This window comes from Varanus komodoensis, unplaced genomic scaffold (assembly GCF_004798865.1).
Source record: "Varanus komodoensis strain SLA01 unplaced genomic scaffold, ASM479886v1 scaffold48, whole genome shotgun sequence".
Taxonomy (NCBI): domain Eukaryota; kingdom Metazoa; phylum Chordata; class Lepidosauria; order Squamata; family Varanidae; genus Varanus; species Varanus komodoensis.
The window spans coordinates 2,761,108-2,778,984 of NW_025336059.1; the positions used below are offsets into that span (position 1 = coordinate 2,761,108).

At 50.0% G+C, this 17,877-nt stretch overlaps 1 protein-coding gene and 1 long non-coding RNA gene across 3 annotated transcripts; one reads left to right on the plus strand and one right to left on the minus strand.

Annotated features, from left to right (window-relative positions):
• The first annotated feature begins 8 nt into the window (after positions 1-8).
• On the plus strand, positions 9-17,629 carry NMNAT1 (nicotinamide nucleotide adenylyltransferase 1). 2 transcript variants are annotated; one of them, XM_044445525.1, is made up of 6 exons: positions 19-46; positions 11,702-11,882; positions 13,362-13,535; positions 14,446-14,629; positions 16,059-16,198; positions 17,062-17,629. In XM_044445525.1, the coding sequence occupies exons 2-6, from the start codon at positions 11,825-11,827 to the stop codon at positions 17,463-17,465; spliced, it is 960 nt and encodes a 319-aa protein (XP_044301460.1). In that variant the 5' UTR covers positions 19-46; positions 11,702-11,824; the 3' UTR covers positions 17,466-17,629. The 2 variants fall into 2 exon arrangements, with proteins under 2 accessions (XP_044301461.1, XP_044301460.1); XM_044445526.1 differs by lacking the exon at positions 11,702-11,882 and having other exon boundaries at positions 9-46.
• On the minus strand, positions 3,362-6,706 carry LOC123031073. Its single transcript, XR_006416219.1, has 4 exons — positions 6,578-6,706; positions 5,745-5,875; positions 5,063-5,129; positions 3,362-3,850 (listed from the first exon to the last, which is right to left on the minus strand). It is a non-coding gene; the product is annotated as an uncharacterized LOC123031073 (long non-coding RNA).
• Positions 17,630-17,877: the final 248 nt, after the last annotated feature.

The window sequence follows — 17,877 nt, forward strand, 5'->3', positions numbered from 1 at the left end:
GCTCTGCCGTCCTTAAGTTGTCAGGGAAAAGGCGTGGGCCCGGCTGGTAAGAGCCCCTTTGGGCGACCGGAAAGGATCGTGATTTGGGTGGGCGGGGAGGGGTTGGTATCTTTTGGATGGGGAGGAGATCCTTAATTGTAATCGAAGAACTGGTGAGCTGTGGGGTTATTACAGCGTCGTGTGTGTCAGGGTTATTTTACAGGAAGAGAACCAGTGCGATATACGGTAGTAGTTCGGAGGGCAGGAGTGGGGCTCGGGAGACCTGGGTTCGAGTCCCGACTCCGCCATGGCGTTCACTAGGTGGCGATATGCTAGTCCCAGACTCTCAGCCCAGCCTGCCCCGTGGCGTTGTTGTTGTGAGGAAAAGACTGAGAGGAGGAGAATTATGTGAGCCGCCTTGAGTTCCTTGGAAGGAAAAAGGCGGAATGTAAATGAAGTAAATAAATAGATATTGTAATATTGGTTGTTTTAAATGTATGCGCATATTAACATCTCTGTTAATAATAATATAATAACAATAAGCTTCTTCTGTTGATTTGGGGATGTTAGTTAACTTGATTATGTCTTCCTGTAAGAAAATGAGAGTGAATTCATGTCAGATATGCTACTTCTGGAGATGAGTTTGTGGTACTTTTTCTTGATAGGGTAAAGTTAGGATAGGGTCATCTTCTATTAAATTAATTGAGAGTTCTCAGAACAGCTTATGGAAGAAGAACTCAAGAACACACTCAATTTTAATCCAGGGTGAGACTAAGTATTTGCTCACCTTTTCACAGTGAATGGGGGAGAGTATTTGCATTGTAAGAGATTGAAGACATTCATGCTTTAATGTTACCTCTGTTTGGAATTTTGTATGTGTGGTGTTGGTTTTGAGTGTATTTTACATTACTACGTTTCTTTACCATTCATCAAGGTTAATGGTGCCCACATTTATTCTCCATAATGAAATCAGATCCCGTCCATGGCCTAGAAGTAAATCTGGAATAAGCCAAGTGCTGTCAACAGTATCAGCTGATGGTACCATGTGGTTCCTAGTTTGGATCCCCTGGAAGGTCATGGTGGCAGCTCAGAAGTGTTTTTCAGGGTCCTCTCCCCAGTTCACTGTGCATTTCTTCTGCTCTGGGAAGATGGTCTCAGTGGCCCCCAGCCCTTAAAACCGTCAGGGGAACAGCTTATGGGAATAGCAATGCATTAGCAAGGCAGGTGTGAGGGGCAGGGACAGTGGGGCACTTGCCAGTGACCCAAATCCCAGCAGGGTCCCACTGATAAAAGCCCCCTGGACTTGTTCCTGCTTTTCCGCATTGCAGCCCACTTGATCACCTGCCTCTCAGTCTGCTCCAAACAACTGAGGTGGTGGTAAGGAGCAGAAAATGCTCCGACCTCCTTGTTCCCTGGCTATCTGCTTGTCCAGCAAGGAAGTGGTAGTCAGGATGAGAAAGAGGAGGAAGAACAAAACCGGCTTGTGACTGGAGGGTAGACTGGAGCCAGCCATGTGTGTCAAGTCCTCATCAGTGCTGGCTGTTGTGGGAAAGGGAAGGCCAGAGGTCTTCCAAAGACCTCTTCCCCGTTATAGCAGGTGCCTGACCTGTGGCTCAGTGCAAACATGTGTAAATGTGAAACAATTGCTCTTATGCTGGAACCTGCCCTCCTGTGAGGGAGAATTTAGTCTCTGCAGCAAAACTTTTGCCTGGAGAGGGGGATGAGCCCAAGAATGCAGAAGCTGGGACATCTCTTGGATAGGCCATGGACAGTTGCTGGCAATAAGTGACCTAGATAAGGGGAGCGTGTGATGTTCTTGAACTGGACTAGGGAGCCCTCAGAGCTTGCTGTGGTATAAAATTGGAACCCTTGCCGTTGTAGTTTCTTCTGTGTGTGGCAACTTTTGGCATCATGGCTCCAAAGGCTGGAGGAAAATGACCCACTACTGTATATATGCAGTGGAGATGCATAGCTCTGAGAATGAATACCAGTTCAACCCTGCTCTTAGATTGTGGAATTAGTTTGCTACCCCAACAGAAGGTGTGAATTTTTCTGTGAATCTATAGCTGTTTTCTTTGTTGGGGTGCATGACTGCTTTTCTTCTTAAAACACACCCTCAGCTCCATGCGGTTGGGGGTGGCAGAGTTGCCAACATCTTCTCTCTCTTATTCCTGTAGGACTGAGATGCAGACAATGAATGGGGAGATTTTCTTGTCACAGCAAGAGATAGGGGAAAGCTGCATGTTCTTAAATCCTGTGGGTTGAATTGGATGGGACTTTTATGCCATGTATCAGATGCCTGAAAGGGAAACCATAGAAAGGGACATGACTCTCACCAAAACCCAGGAGAGTCAGCTAGGAACCCCAGGAAAAGTTCAGGAATTCTGGGAGTTGTAATCAAAACATCTGGAGAGCTCCAGGTGAGGAACGGCCAGCTCATGTGATGAATGGATTGGATCTTTTCATGCAGAAAATGAAGCAATCCCTCCTTCTTCTACAGGTTGCTCTCTGGAGAGCAAAGCCCACAAAAGAAGGCAGAACGTTAGCTGTTCGACATAAACTGAGTCAGAGATGATAGAAGTATGCAAAATAACGCCTGGTGTGGAGAAAGTGCACAGGGAGACATTTTCCCCTTCTCTCACTGTATTAGAACTCCAAAGAGTCATCGCACAAAGCTGCATGGTGGGAGTTTCAGGACAAAAACAAAGGCAGGGCCTTCTCACGCAGGGCATGGCGACGTTCTGGAGCCTGCTGCTACAAGATGCAATGGTGGCCACCCATATAGATGGCAGCTGTTGAGGGGGATAGGAAAAATTCAAGGGCCACTATGGGGGGCTACTAGTCCTGATGACTAGATGCTGCCCCCAGCATCAGACGCAGTGCCTGTGTGCGCCAGTTGCTGGGGAACATGGGTGGGAGGGTGCTGCCGCACCCCTCCTCGTGTGAGCTTGTGGGCAACTGGCTGGCCTCTGTGAATGGCAGGCTGCTGAGATGGACCTTTGGTCTGAGCCAGCATCAGGCCTCTTCCAGTGTTGGGGGAGAAGGAATTTTGGACAGCCGCTAAAGAGCTAACTGTACTTGCAGCTTTAAAATCCACTTGAATTTCTGTTTGGCGTGCTGGGAGGAAGAAACAGCACCGTCCAAAATCTCCCATTTTAATGGAGGCAGAAGCGATTGACTCTTCAGTGTGTCAATACTCCACTCCCCCAGCTTTGAAACTGGAGCTTCATGCGTGGCAGGCAGGTTTCTGCCCTTCTGTCTCCGTTTCCCTAACAGTTCCCATAGCAACCATCTCCCAGTCGATTTGCTCTGCAAGGCCTTGCCGCTCAAACCACACCGAAACACACACTGGCAGAAGCCAACCACACAGAGACACAAAGACACACAAAGGTTTGGGTACTGCTTTTGCACCCGCCGAAGAATGAGGGTGCTTTTTTTTTTTTTTAATGTGGGTGGTGAAAACCTGTCTGCCAAAACTCCATTTACTTTTTAAAAAATCGCTCAAGCCAAGCCCTTTCAGCACACAAAGCTGCCTCATATTGGTATCCATTAATAGTTAAAGACTCTGGCTATAAATATCTCTGGTTCTGAAAGCCCTCCCCACTGTGGCCGCTGTAGAGATCAGTGACGTTTCTCCATGGTGGAGAGATGCGGGCATGGCCGGCAGTTTAACAGGATGCCTGTAGTAGGAGGGATATTGCTGAAGAGCTCTGTGAACTCGGTGTCTGGCGCATTGAGGCTCAAACATGCCACAGGCAGCTGCATTCAGAGACTGGCTTGTAACAGATTCCAGTCTTCTTGTCCTTCTTCAGTACCAGCCCAGGAGAAACTATGTTGGCGATCCAGAAGAATCCCAGGAAAGAGAAAAAGGCTTGTGGGAAAGAAAAGGGAAACAAGAAGAGTGCCGTAAGCAGAACAGCGGGTTCGTGGGTTGGCCTGTTGAAGTGGAAAATCTTATCAGATGAGGAAAGCAGACATTCTGAAATCTCAGCTTAAACAAACATGCTTCTAAGCCTCGTGATAGTGAGGAAAACCCCATCCCCAGATGACTGAAGCGCGCCAGAAGTATAAGGCTTGGCTCTAACATAAGATTGGTTTCTGCAGGGCAGCATTCTCCAGCTTGGCACCTCCTGGCACTACCATTCCAGTTGCGTTTTTTGGTGATGCTGGCTAGCGCTCCTGGAAGTTGCAGTCTCACACACCTCTGGATGGTGCCCCATAAGAGCAGTGCTGCCCTTTGGACCTCTGACGTGTTGAAACGAAATTCTCACCATTCCTGAGCGTTGGCCATGCTGGATGGGGCGGATAGGAGTTACAGTCTCGCATCCAGCGGGCAACAGGTTAGGGAAAGCTGGTGTAGGTCTTTGGGTTGAACAGAATTGGAGAACAGCTGAACTAACTCAATGGAATGAAGCAACTCTTGGGAAGCTGGAAATACGTAGTTTTATTCTTTGACGCACAGGGCTACTTCAAGGAATAAAATGATGCATTTTTTCAACATTCTGAGATTTCGGGTTCAGGCGACTTGTTAATCCATACTCAAGGGCTGAGTGTGGGTTGTTGGTGAAACACGGGTTCTCCTTTTATCTGAACCTGACTGAGATAATACCCCAACAACAAACCATAGGTTCTGTTCATGGGGTGTTCATGGTTAACAAGCCATGGCTTGTTAGCACAGCAGTGCTCAGACAACATATGATAACCGGTATTTCAATGACAACCCACAGTTCAGTGGCAACCCTTGCTCATGCTGGACTCACGCTTTGTCTGGACTCAGCCCTCGCTCGCCATTCTGTTGCGCTGCGGGACTTCAACCCATTACTGATGCTGGGTGCATTGTGTGAAGAAAAACAACACCGGCAAATAACCCCTTCTCTTAACGTAAACAGGAAAAGTGTGATAAAAGAATGCACTCCTGGGGCTCACTTTTTTCCCAGCCTCCCTTGGCTCTGTCTCCCTTGGCTGTTGGGTACTTCGTGCCAGGTGTGTACCAGAAAGGGGCCCCAGGTGGACACGAGCTAAATATTGCTGTAAATGCTTTGCGCTACCAGACTCTGATGTTCAAAGGGATTGCAGTACATACCAGCCGATATCGTACAGCTCACTGAGAGCGTCACGGACAGATAATACAGTTCAGGAGTGGTTCTGGCCTGTTGGAGACACACATTTCAGGGTTTATAAAGGTGCTGGAAGCGTTTCAGAACTGGACAGGCCTGGGCCTGCTGAGGTATTGGGCCAGTGGGGTGACGGAGAAGGAATCCTCTCAGGACCCAAAAGCCTTCTCTCAGCATTTCCAGCTCCCCTGTTCAGAAGAGCAACTGTGCAACCATAGCCCAGGTTTCCTCCTTGTAAATCTCACTGCATTCAGCTCCTCCCATGTAGGCATCACAGACCTAGTCTACACCCAAGACTAACCAATGTTTTATTTAACCTGTAATTTGTTTACCCAGGATGTGTCTGGCAAATGATTGAACAAGCCATGGTTTGCTTTCTCAGCGCCTGGGTGATTTGTTTCCACTCCCTCTTTGCCTGCTGCTTCTCCATACCAAAAATGCTTCTGGGGCGCTGCAGCACCAGCAAATGGAGTGGCGGGCATTTTCCACTCTTCCTGCAAACCACCTCTGTAGCCTGGCAAATCAAGCCATGAACAAGCCAGCTCTGAACCCACACAGGTTGTATTCACACATAATGCTAAACCAGCCCACCCCTGCCCTGGCCATTATACAGGGGGCAGCGAAATGTAACCCAGGCGGTAATCTACCCACACATTGCCTTGCTGAGGCTGTCAGGGCAGTCGTGCAAGCTCCTTCTGCAAAGGATGCGACTCCGAAGGCAGCAAAGACAATCTGCAGCTCCCAGGGAACAGGCTCAATCGTGACGAGGAGCAAGGCCAGCCCTGAAGGGACGGCAAGGGTAAAGTTAGTAAGTGTGGAAGCACATTTGTGCACCCACCCAAGATGTGGCGATTGTACGTGCAGCACCGCGCCTGAAGCAGCAGAGGCTGTGGCTGCACACTCAGAGGGTTGCGCAGCTTCCCCAAGCTGGAACCCTCCCAACATTTTGCCCTGAAACGCCCATCCCTGGGCAGCAGAGCCCTGCCAGTGGGCAGAGACCACAGGAGCTGTGGGCCACATCTTGCCCGGGAATCCTGAGCTCCGGCTACGAGCGGGAAGCAGACCTTTCTACGCCCATCTCCCATGTGCCCAAATAAACCCGACTTTCCCTCCGACGTCTTGTGGCACGACTCCCGTGGACTATTGTGCCGAAGCTGGACGGCACAAGTGTTCCGCCTGCCGTGTGCCCACCACAGCCACGTTTTCCCAGAAACCCACAAGAAGCGCCTTCACGGGGTACTGGCGGAGTGTGTTGTCTCTGCTTAGTGCTTCAGTGGCTGGCAATGAGAGCTTTACACTGAAATATAAAGGTGTTCTGCTGCAGTGCGCAGAAGCAAAAAAAAAAAAAAAAATGCAGGCCATGAAATTGCATCCTTGACAAAAACCAACCCCTCATCTCCTAATCTGTGGGCAAGGGGTCCTTCTGGCACATCGTCTGGCCTGTGGGCTGGTGGCAATAGAAAAAAACGCCAGTGGCAACGTACCCAGGGCAAAGAAAGTGAAGACGATGCTTCCAACCAGGTTGTAGAGAAGGGGCTGGCTGCAGTAATGAGACGATTTTGGCCTGAAAAAACAAGGTTAAGAAAATGGAGACTGTGGTAGATCTTGCAACAAACCTTGTAGGTGCATAAGAAGTTCTTCGCAGATCGCCTCGGGCATACGTCCGTCTGTCACCTCGTATCCGCGTTTTGCAGAGTAATTTCTACATTTTGCCAGGGAAAGCTGGATTCCAGTACCTGTGCAAATTAAGCATCTTTGTATCCTCACAGTGAAGCTCTACTCCTGGCCTTCTTGGAAAATTTGCTCAGTCTCATTTATGAATCCCAGATCATCACCTGCTCCTTTCATAGCTGTCTTTGCTCCCTTCAGGGCTAGAAACTTGCTTCTTTGTTCCTGAGCGGCAGATTTGCTGGACGCTCAATCCTCTGTCCACTGCCAGCTTCGGTGCTTGTGTTACAAGCCTTTGTTGAGTACAGAACAGTACTCTGGGGAGAGTGCTGATCACTTAGCAAAAAAGGAAGCAGGTGAAGGTCAGGATCTTTCTTTATCTAGCCTGACTGGCTGGCTGCAGCTTTCCACTGTGTTAGGCAGAGGGGATTTTGCCATCGCCAGTTGACCGATCATTTTTTTGAACCCAGGGACTGAACTTGGGACCTACTACCTGAGCTGCTATAAAAATAGTTTCTTCCTAAATCTCTGGTTCGATCTCAATTAGAATTGTTGTTAGTCGCGAAGTCGTGTCCGACCCATCGCGACCCCATGGACAACACTCCTCCAGGCCCTCCTGTCCTCCACCGTCCCCCGGAGTCCACTCAAGCTCACGCCCACTGCCCCAGTGACTCCATCCAGCCACCTCATCCTCTGCCATCCCCTTCTTCTTTTGCCATCTGTTGTTCCCAGCATCAGGCTCTTCTCCAGGGAGTCCTTCCTTCTCATTAGGTGGCCAAAGTATTTGAGTATCTTGTCTTCTAAAGAGCAGTCAATTAGAAAAGGAATGAGCAAATCCTTGAGCTAAGGTAGATGCATTGCTGACCCAGGAAGAACCCTTAGAAGAACCCTGTGGCAGCAGGGGAACTCTTCCTAAAAGCATACCACTGCTTTGGTGTTGAACAGCAGTGCGCAGGGGCGATTTTGATTTGGAATAGCCCACTTTGGTTGCTGCCACCATATTGCCATTTTTCCTTTGAAAAACAATGGCTCTCCCATCCCACCTCCTGCCCAGTTTTGTGGCTGAATTTTGGCAGTGGGGTGTGTGGTGCTGCTGCGAAAGTGCAGGGGTTTTGGGATGCTCACCCTGCCCTTCGAAACTGGTCAGTCAACGATCATGTTACTGCATCTTCCATAATTCGTAATTGCTGGCTAAAGATTGTAGGAGTAGTTGTAATTCTACACATCTGGGGAATGGAAAGGGTTGTTTTATGCGAATTCAAGGCATAAAAGTTCAAGGCCCTTCCCTTTGCAATGGTGCTGTCCTCAGGGTTTGGGGACTGCCTTACAACTCTGTCCATAACCGAAATCAAGATGTCGTTGCCCACAGCCATCTTCAGCCCTTCTGCTTTGCAGTTGGAACCCTCAGGGGAAAATCCGGAGAGAAACAGCTGCCAGTCTCCTTGCCAACAGAGACCATTTTAAAAACAAAACACGCACGATCCAAAACCAGTCCAAACGTATTAATGGGCCAGGCTGTGTGTTCATTCTTCTCCAGAACGTTTTGGGATATTCCAGTTGGCGCCCCACACGGTCTAGAAGGTATGCAGGGACATGATGCAGAGGTGCAGAACCTTTGGCCTGAGGACCAAATCTGGCCTGCAGAAGTACCTAGAAGGCCACAACCGCTTTCCCCCAACCACCAATCGTGTGGGTTTTGCCTGACTTTTGTGCTATTTCCCCTGTTCTAAGCCTTTTCTAAGCCTTAGTTGCTGTGCAGGAAAGCTTTGAGCTAAAACATGCTGATATTTGGGGTCATTTCAACCTGTTCCTTTTTGCCTCTGGCTCTGAAATGTATTGCCTAAGAGCTTCTCAAAAAGAGTTGTAGGCCCTGGGCTGAAAGAGGTTCCCCACCCCTGATATGAAGACCCAAAGGGTTTTTACCTTACCTTACCTTACCTTTTTACCTTAGCAGGATGTAAAACTGAAGGAGGACAGCAGAGATTCCAAAAGCAAAGATAAGAAGCTGGCTGTAAGAAGTAGGGTGGGGTGATGGGGTTGGGGATAGTTATTTCTTTATTACACTTGGGTTCTCTGGGTGGTTTATATAATTAAGAAGACATAACAATAATAATCTTATTTAAATAAACAATAGACAATAAACAGTACGGCCAATACAGCAAAAAATCAACAACCCGCAGCAACTATAATAAAATTAATAGGCAGCAAATCCTGAGCGATCCTATTATTAGTTGTAAAAAATAATATTTTCATAGGTAGCAGCTAGTGCACAGGGCATTATCCTATTCATCTTTTGACAGGAAAAAGACCTACATCTCCCAGCATGCCCCAGCCAGCTATGTTGGGAATTGTAGGACTTTTTTTTTTTGTCTACATGTCCATCAGATTGTGTCTTACATAGCGGATCTTATTCCTGCAGTTTGGAGAGATGGCCTTCGAGGGGAGAATATATTCACAGGGCAGTTCTGAAGTACACACAGCTTCTAAAAAGCTGCAGAATGGTGGCTGAGTTTGTACCTGCAGGGGCCGCAGAACAGGAGTGGACCTTGCCATTTCGGCAAGCAAAGTTTTCCCTGCAACTAGAACCACCAGAATAGTTCATGCTGAGACCGTTCCTTCCAGGCTAATTTTCTGCTTGCAGGGACCCCTGTGTGCATGAAGGGCTCCCATATAATCAGCGGGACTCTCCCCTTGCAGCCAGAAAAGGGCGGCGTCACCACAGTGTATTTCTATCCCACCTCCGCAACGTGGTCCCCGAGACCGACCCCCAAAAAGGGGTCCAGCCCTCCGGCTAAAAGAGGGCCAGTGCCTCGGTTGTGAGGCCTCGCGGTTGCCATGGTTACCCACGCAGGGCCGCATCATTGGCCGGCCAGCAGGACCGGCCTTCGATTGGTCCGTGGCGCTGGGCCAGGTGAAGGGTGGCGAAGCGGAGGCACAGGCCAGGTGTAGCAGGAGGCCGTGGGCTCCGCTCGCTCGCTCGCTCGGGGTGCGGTGCTTACAGTCGGAAGCGGTGCTGCTTGGGTAGCCATCTGCTGAGGTGATAGGCAGCGTGGGCCAGGCAGAAGTGAAGCATCGCTGCTTGCCAGGAACCTGGGCAGAGCAAAAGAGCCGAGTCTTAGGGCCCGGGGCCTAAACCCGAGACCAAAAGGCTGCTCCGGTCTTTCGACGGAGACCGTTGTGGTCTTGCACGCAGAAGGCCTCGGGTTCGACCCCCCCCAGCCTCTTCAGGTAGGGCTGAGAAAGGCACTTGTCTGAAACCCTGGAGGGCTGTGGCTAGTCCCTGCAGCCCAGGGCAGGGGACTTATTTTGGGTGGGCAGGTGGGGGCACATGATACCCCACCTAGTGAACCAGAGCCAAATAGCACTGATGAATATTAAGTAAGGAGACCCTGAGGCGTCTTCCTAACTGCCTGTTCTGGATAAGGTGCTTTCCCCCAGCTAAAAGCAATCCCCTCTGCTAAACCAAGGAATTGGGCATGTCGTGAGTGGAGCCGGCTGGAGCCGGGGGTCAGACTAGATGGCCCAGGTGACCCCTTCTGACTCACTCTGTTTCTGTGTTTCTATGAATTGCCTCCAAGTGAAGGGAATCCTTCATGCTCAGGGAGGGGTTCACTCCTAAGGAAAGGGAATCCCCCAGCCTGTGAGCAGAGATAACACAGTTAGCCTTCGCCCCACCCTCCCAAGCACCAGGCAGCATAAAGGGGGCAGACGGTGAGCAGAAGAGGGGACATGGAACGGCAGGGGTCCTCTATCCCTGGCCTAGACAGGGCTCAGTTTTAGGGGATCAGTGGCCCACTTTGGACGAAGGTAGAGTCTGCGTTGCCAAAACCTGGCAGCCATGTATAGGCACAACAACACGGCCAAACACGCTACCTTTCCCTCCGCGTTATTTGTCCCAGCCCCTAGCTGTGGGGGTCTCGTTTCTGCACGAGGGGCCTCTGCTTCAAGTCATGACTGGCTGCAGCCCCTCCCGCCACGAATTCTTGGTGGGTAGCTGCAGGCACGTCTCTTGCTCCCTGGTGAGCCTACCTTACAGGACTGTTGTGAGGATGCCCTAAGGCAAGCTCTGAAAGCTTCTTGTGAGAAGGGGAGGATGCAAATGAGGAGAGTTCCTCTGATCAGGCACAGAGATCCTTTCCTTCACCACAGAGCGCCTGCAGGGGATTCCCACACGTTTTCACTCGCACCCCCCCCCACTGTTTTGCAGCAGAGCGACAGAGAAAGGGCCAGGTTTCGGTCTGTCTGTGCCCCTTGCCCTTTCTTTGCTTCAGCCTCAAATGGATATCAAATCCGCCAGTTAGAAACCTTTCCTTGGTTTGATCAAGGGCTCCAGTCCTCCCCGATGTTGTTGGGAACGCGGCTCCCAGCATTCCTCACCACCGGGCTGATGGGAATTGCAGTCCAAGAACTTCAGGAAGGTGACTTGTTCCCCACCCAGCGCAGAAGCGACCTCTGACGGAGTGGCAGGAGCGCAAGAGCAGATCTCCGCCAGCTAGCCACAGAGGGCACGTGCCGGGCCAACGGGGCCCCTGAGCATGCGAGGAGCGCGTGGCAGCCATGCGGAGGCAGGCAGGCAGCCAGCCGCTGCAGAGGCGGTGGGCTGGGGCCCCAGCGCCGTTCTCCTTCGGGGGCGCGGCGCCCCCCCTTCCACCGCCCCCCCCCCCCGAGCTCCCTCCTGGCGTCCTTACCCGGAGCTCTCGGGGAGCGAGCCGCCTGCAGCCCGCGGCCTCCCGCTCCTTCGGCGGCGCCGAGCCGGCGGCCCGCCGGCGCCCCCCCGCGGCCGCGCGCTGCCTCTGCAGCAGGTGGGACGCAGTCCTGCGCAGGTCGCTCCTGGTCGCTCTCGCCCGGCATCTCCTCTGACGAGCGGGGCGTCCCGGCGAGACGAGGCTCCTTCAAGACAGGCTGAAAATGAGCGCGTGCACGTTTCGGCTTTTTTCTAGTCCTCTCTGGAGCATCGCTGCCCCTGCTTGACTGAGACCCTGTCTTTTTCTGCGAGAAGGAATCCCAGCTCGAGGGACTCCAACGTGCCTCCCAAGCGAGCTTGCCTTTAGAAAGGAAGTAAGATGAAATCAAAGAAGAGGAAAACGCTGGGCATGAAAGCTGCGGCTGCACCAGGCATAGGTGAGCGATTCCTGGAAGGGAGGCTAGCCTGGCTTGAAAAACCACATGCACGCAAAAGCTCTTCTCACCAGTGGAAGGAATCCAGCCCCTAAGAACGATTTGTTCGGGGGGGGGGGGGTTCTTTATTATTTTTTAAAGGTAATGTTCTTATCTGTGATGAAAGATGCTTTCATCGCGGAATGATGATTTTGATGATTTGATGATGATAATCCTTAAATGATTTAGGGTGCAATTCCATGCGTATTTAGACAGAAATAAGGCCTGAACTCCCAGCATGTCTCAGCCAGGAGTGCTGGGAGCTGTAGAACTTTTTTCCTTTGTCTAATCTTGCATAAGATGGCACTCTTGATTATGAGAATTACTCCCCGCAAGCATTCATGTATGATTACATGTTCGACTGGAACTCAGGAGACTGGATTCGAATTTCCACTGGGCCAGGGGGCCCTTGGGTGACTTTGGGCTGTTCACCTCGCAGTGATGTTGAAAGGATAAAACAGAGAGGAGGAGGTTTATGTAAGCAACTTGGGTTCTCCGCAGGGAAAAAACATGGGATGTACATATAATAAATACAAATTATTACTATCTCTGCATTTATATCCCAGCGTTTTTCCTCTTGCAGTGAATCCAAGGCAGCCATCACGGTCGTTATTCTCTCAATTGTGGGGAAAAGCAAGGAGGGACTTAAGAAAATTCACAGGCTCATCTGCCCCCCTTTCCTCTCCAACTTTAGCCAAATACTTAGGAGTTGTACCATGCCTTTCTAATAACGGCCAAGCTCTCTCCATCCCACTTGGAATTAATGCATTGTTCACAGAAAATGTTTATTTCCTACCCTTTGCAGCACTCTGGGCAAATCCATGCATTTGTACTATATGTTTGTAGCTTGTCATCCATCTGTCAGTCTCACAGGGTGGCATCTGTGGGAAATTAAATGGTCAGCAGCAACAGAAGAAGAGCAGTTAAACCGAAAGCAAAATGGGTAAAACGACCCAAGGGTCAGTCCTTCCTTGTCCAAAGAAGCAAAATTGCTTAAAGAAGAAGAAAAAATAAAACAAAATTCTGCTGCATATGTGCAGGGACGTTCTGCGGCATGGGCAGATTGTGTAGGTTGTGCAGATATGCACAGTTTCTCACACCATTGCTTATTTCTGAACTCTTGCAGAATTATTTTGGTTTTGCTAAAGGCTGGTGCATCAAGCCTCAAAACTTTTGTTTTGTTGTTTGTTTTGTTTTGTGTGCTAGCAGACATAACAGAACAACTTGTTAAAACTTTTGTGCTCTTTTTTCTATTTATAGCATTTCTACTTTGTTCTGCAGTCAAAAATGGCTCCTGGAGCCGCTACAATATCTTCAGTATAAAACAGAGCCACCCTTGCTAGCTTAGAGGCTGCAGAATGCGGGTGGACTTTCAGCAGGGGTTATATTGCTCTATTTGGGACAGCAAATAACCCCCCCCTTTTCCATCACCCCCATTTCCAGGTTGCGGTTGCTGTAACTCAGATCTCCCTCTGCACACGTGGTTAGAGCAAAGCCCCATGGAGAATTCGGACAGCAGGACTGAAGTGGTTCTTCTGGCTTGTGGATCTTTCAATCCGATCACTAACATGCATCTCCGGCTCTTCGAACTGGCCAGGGATTACTTGCATGAAACAGGTAAAACCAACCATTCTTTGTAAATTACAGTTTGACCTTTCAAAATACAACAGGGCAAGGAGGGAGTCCTGTTGCTGGACTGGAAGGCCTCAACCGTTGGCCGTTCTGCCGGGGCTGATGGCAGCTGGGGTCAAATCCCATCAGGAGAGTCACCACCAATGTTGAGCCTCGTGGCACTGAAATACAGCAGTCCATACACATTCTAAAAACTTGCCGTATGGATGGATGCTTTCTTGTTGAAGCAATCCAAACTGAGAGCTGATTTTGCAGAACGTTGTACATATTCTGCATGTTCTCTGTTTTATTGTTTTTGCTTTTATGTGTTTTAAAATCTGGTGTCATATTACATCAAATGGTTGTAATCCCTTAAGAGTGGCTTTGGACTAGCTATAGCAGAACAAGTTGATTAAATAAATAATGGTAGGCAACTCAGAAGCTTCTTGGCTTTTTCAGGTTTCTGTGTATTTCTGATTTCTCACACCGTTTCTCACTGTTTTTATCACATGTGGGATACAATCCTATGCAGGTTTAGCTGGAAAAATCATGCCCTGCATACGTTCTGTCTCCTGCCGGCATATCAATATGCATAGACTATCATCTTTGATTAATTAACAACCACAATACGAAATAATTAATAGGAAGAAGGAACCGCATTTGCTAGTGGCCGATGGCCGCGCTCTGTAAATATTGACTCCTAGGGGAATTGGATCCTTTGGGTTTCGAACCACAAGTCCAGCACTCTCTAAGGACGCAATCCTGCATGGATTGTACACGCCATCAGCCTCAGCCAGCTTGACCAGCAGCCATGAATGTTGGGAGCTGTGGTCCAAAACTTCTGGAAGGTTTCTGGATGGGGGAAGGCAGCTCTAACCACTATGTATAACTGCTTCTGTGTTTTTATGATGCACAGGGAAGTACAAAGTGGTGAAAGGGATCATTTCGCCCGTGGGGGACGGCTACATGAAGAAAGGGCTGATCAGCGCCAGTCACCGGGTGGCTATGGCGAGGCTTGCCACAGAAAGCTCCGACTGGGTGGAAGTGGACGACTGGGAGAGCAAGCAGAAGGAGTGGCAGGAGACCATCAAAGTCCTTAGGTATTGCCAGCTCTGGGTGTCTTCCCATCACCATTTGACAGAAAGAATCAGTAAAAGAGGACAGTCCCTGCTTTCAGGTTTATAATGTGAAATCAGTACAACACGCAAGGAACTGTGGGGGAGGAGGGCAGAGGAAAAAATTAAACACAGTAAGCAGGGCAAATGAAATGGCATGGTGGCAGGGGGTCCGACTGGAGCAAACCCTGATGTTCCCTTTGTCTGCCCTTGTCTCCTTCCCTCCATTTTCCCCACCAGGTAGTTGAGACCAGTTAGTCCTCCAGGACAGGGGTAGAATGATCAGAGCTGTCCCATGCATCTTTCTAGCATCCTCAGCTTTCTCTTTAAAAAGTGGCACTACAAGCGGACTTCTGCGTGGATCTGTGATCCTGTGCACACTCAGTGGACAGCAGGTCCCACTAAATAAGGACCTAGCAGCCCACCCTGTTCCCACACGTCTTAGGAGATACCCTCCTGGTGGTGCCCACGATTTTGGAGGTCAGAATAGGCCCCTTCAGTATTGTGGCACCTGTGCTACAGTTAAGGCGAGCCCCAGCCCTTCTGGGATTTTCCCTGTCTATGAAAGACATACATTTTCCGACAAGCATTCCCAGGAAGGTAATTTTATCTTTTGTTTCCAGTAGCAATATATAGTGCTGAGTATCTGTTGTTTACTACAGTGTTAGAAATTTCTATTCCAACCAGCCTTCGTAAAAAAAAAAATACTGTTAAAGAATTAAAAGAAAAAGAAGCAAGCAAGCATGCAGAGTCACACGTACTTGTGAGGAAACGGTGACATACCTCTGATGAATAGCTTAGAATCTTAGAATAGCTTAGTAAATGCACCTGAAAGTCTCTGGCCGGCATATCCATTCACCTGCTATAGGGACAAGCAACCTTGGACCTGCTGGATGTTTGGGATGACAAATCCCACAATCCCATGGGCTGTGCTGGCTGGGTGTGATGGAAGTTGAGGTCCAAAACATCTGGTGGCCGTGAGGATGCCCACCCCAGTAAACAGGGTTTCTCTCCTGCTTACGTCGTCATCGTGGCACAACATGCCACTGTATAAACAGCAATCGTTCTAACCACTGAGTATGTGATGGGTTTCCTGGCTGTTCTGTGGGCGTTTTCCCCCCATTCTAAAAGCCTGAAATGTTCATAAGGTTTTGCTACCAGGCATAAGCTAAAATGCAGTGATATTTTGGTCCTGTTTGCCTTCAGCCCGATACAACATTGAAATGGGACCCGCCCCCCGGCCCCAGACTTTGGGCTAGAAAGTGTTCTACACCGCTGTCTTGGGGTGGGGCTCCCCCTCCCACGCGTCCTAAAGCCTAATCTATGCAGAGAGCACATGTTCTCTGGAAGATCTTCGTGGCCTTCTCTAACCACCCCTGTTTTCATTTTATATATACATTGATCTGTATCTTAGGTATCACCAACAGAAGCTGAAGCGTTTGCATTCAACTAACAGCTTTGATAAGGTCACCCCACTGAGCAAAGCAGGACGGAAACGGAAGCGGGAAACAGGTAGCCAGCTCCCTGCTGGAAAGGCTCAGCCACAAGCAAAAGGTGCGTTTTGTATCCGCATGTCAGGATCATCGAATCAGCTCTCACTGCCAGAGGCTGGCTGGCTGGCTGGCTGGCTGGCTGGCTGGCTGGCTTGCTTGCTTGCTTATTTATTTATTTATTTATTTATTAAAACATTTATATGCCGCCCCCTTGGGGCGGCTCACAACATAGAATAAAATACACATTTTATGGGGCAGAGAAAGAGGACGGGCCATGTGGGGGAACTCGATCGGGACTTCGGACAGGCTAGATTCCCCCCAGGGCCCTGTGTTTCTGTACCCCATCCCAGAGTGAGCACCAAAAAGCAAAACCCTGTACGCTTCCAGTATAGTGGGGAACTGGCCCAGCTTGATGACGATCTCATGAGCAGTGCCCAGTATGTAATCAGTCCTACTCCCCAGTGATACTATGCAAATTAATAATGACTGTGGGGAAAAAGAGGCGTAACTGGAACATGCATTCAGCCCACAGAATCCATTGCTTTCTGGCCACAGAAGTGGGATTTCCTGAATATGGGATGTTGTTCTGCTAGCCCAATCTTTGTTGCGGTTGTTCTTGGCTCATGTGGTGGGATAAAAATCCAGCAAATATGTGCATACATATTTATATTCTGCCCTTCTCCAGTAAGGATCCCAAGGCGGCTCGCATACTTCTCTTCCTCCCCTCCATTTTATCCTCAGCACAGCCCTGTGGGGTAGGCTAGCTCGAGAGTCAGTGGCTGGCCCAAGTCCCCCAGGGTGCTCCGTGCCTGAATGGGGACTTGACGCCGGCTCTCCCGAGTCCCAGCCCAATGCTTTAACCGCTACGCCACATCGCTTCTCTGACGGTTTCTGCACCTCCCACTGTCCTTGTTTGCCACCCAGGCGTTCCCCAGGTGAAACTTCTCTGCGGGACAGATATCCTGGAGTCTTTTGAGATCCCCAATCTCTGGAGGGCAGAAGACATCCTGGAAATCGTGGCCAACCACGGCATGGTGTGTATCACCAGGGCAGGGAACCAGGCTCAGAAGTGCATCTACGAGTCGGACGTGCTGTGGAAGCACAAGGACCACATCCACTTGGTGGAAGAGTGGATCGGCAATGATATCTCGTCCACCAAGATCCGCAGGGCGCTGCGGCGGGGCCAGAGCATCCGCTACCTGGTGCCGGACTTCGTCCAGGCCTACATCGGGCAGCACAACCTGTACACTTTGGAGAGTGAAGATCAGAATGCCGGGGTGGTCCTGGCTCCTTTGCAGCGACACTTGAGGGAAGCCGCCAAGGACTGAGCCGGCGCCTCTGCGGGGCCCGAAGGGCATGGGGTGCCCTTTGAGGGAGAGCAGGGCTTGCTGATCCGTGCCAGCCTTCGGCCTCCCTCTACTGCAGTCGGATCCGCGCTTATTTTGTTTATTTATTTATTTATTTGGAATTTTTGTATGCCGTCCCATTCGCATGAGCCTCGGGACGGCTTACATACAATAAACAAACACAATACAAATAGCGCACATGAAATAGTGCGCTTGCCTTTTCCAACTGAATGCTGCCATTTGCAAGGAGACCTGCGGCAGGCAGTCGAAATGTCGGGGCCAGTGCCTCTGACGCGTCCACACGGCTGCTTTCAGTTGGGAATGGGAAGCGCACGTTTCTCTAAGCCGGGGAGAGGACCCTTGAGCTGGCAGGCCCACCGGGGCTTGCCGAAGC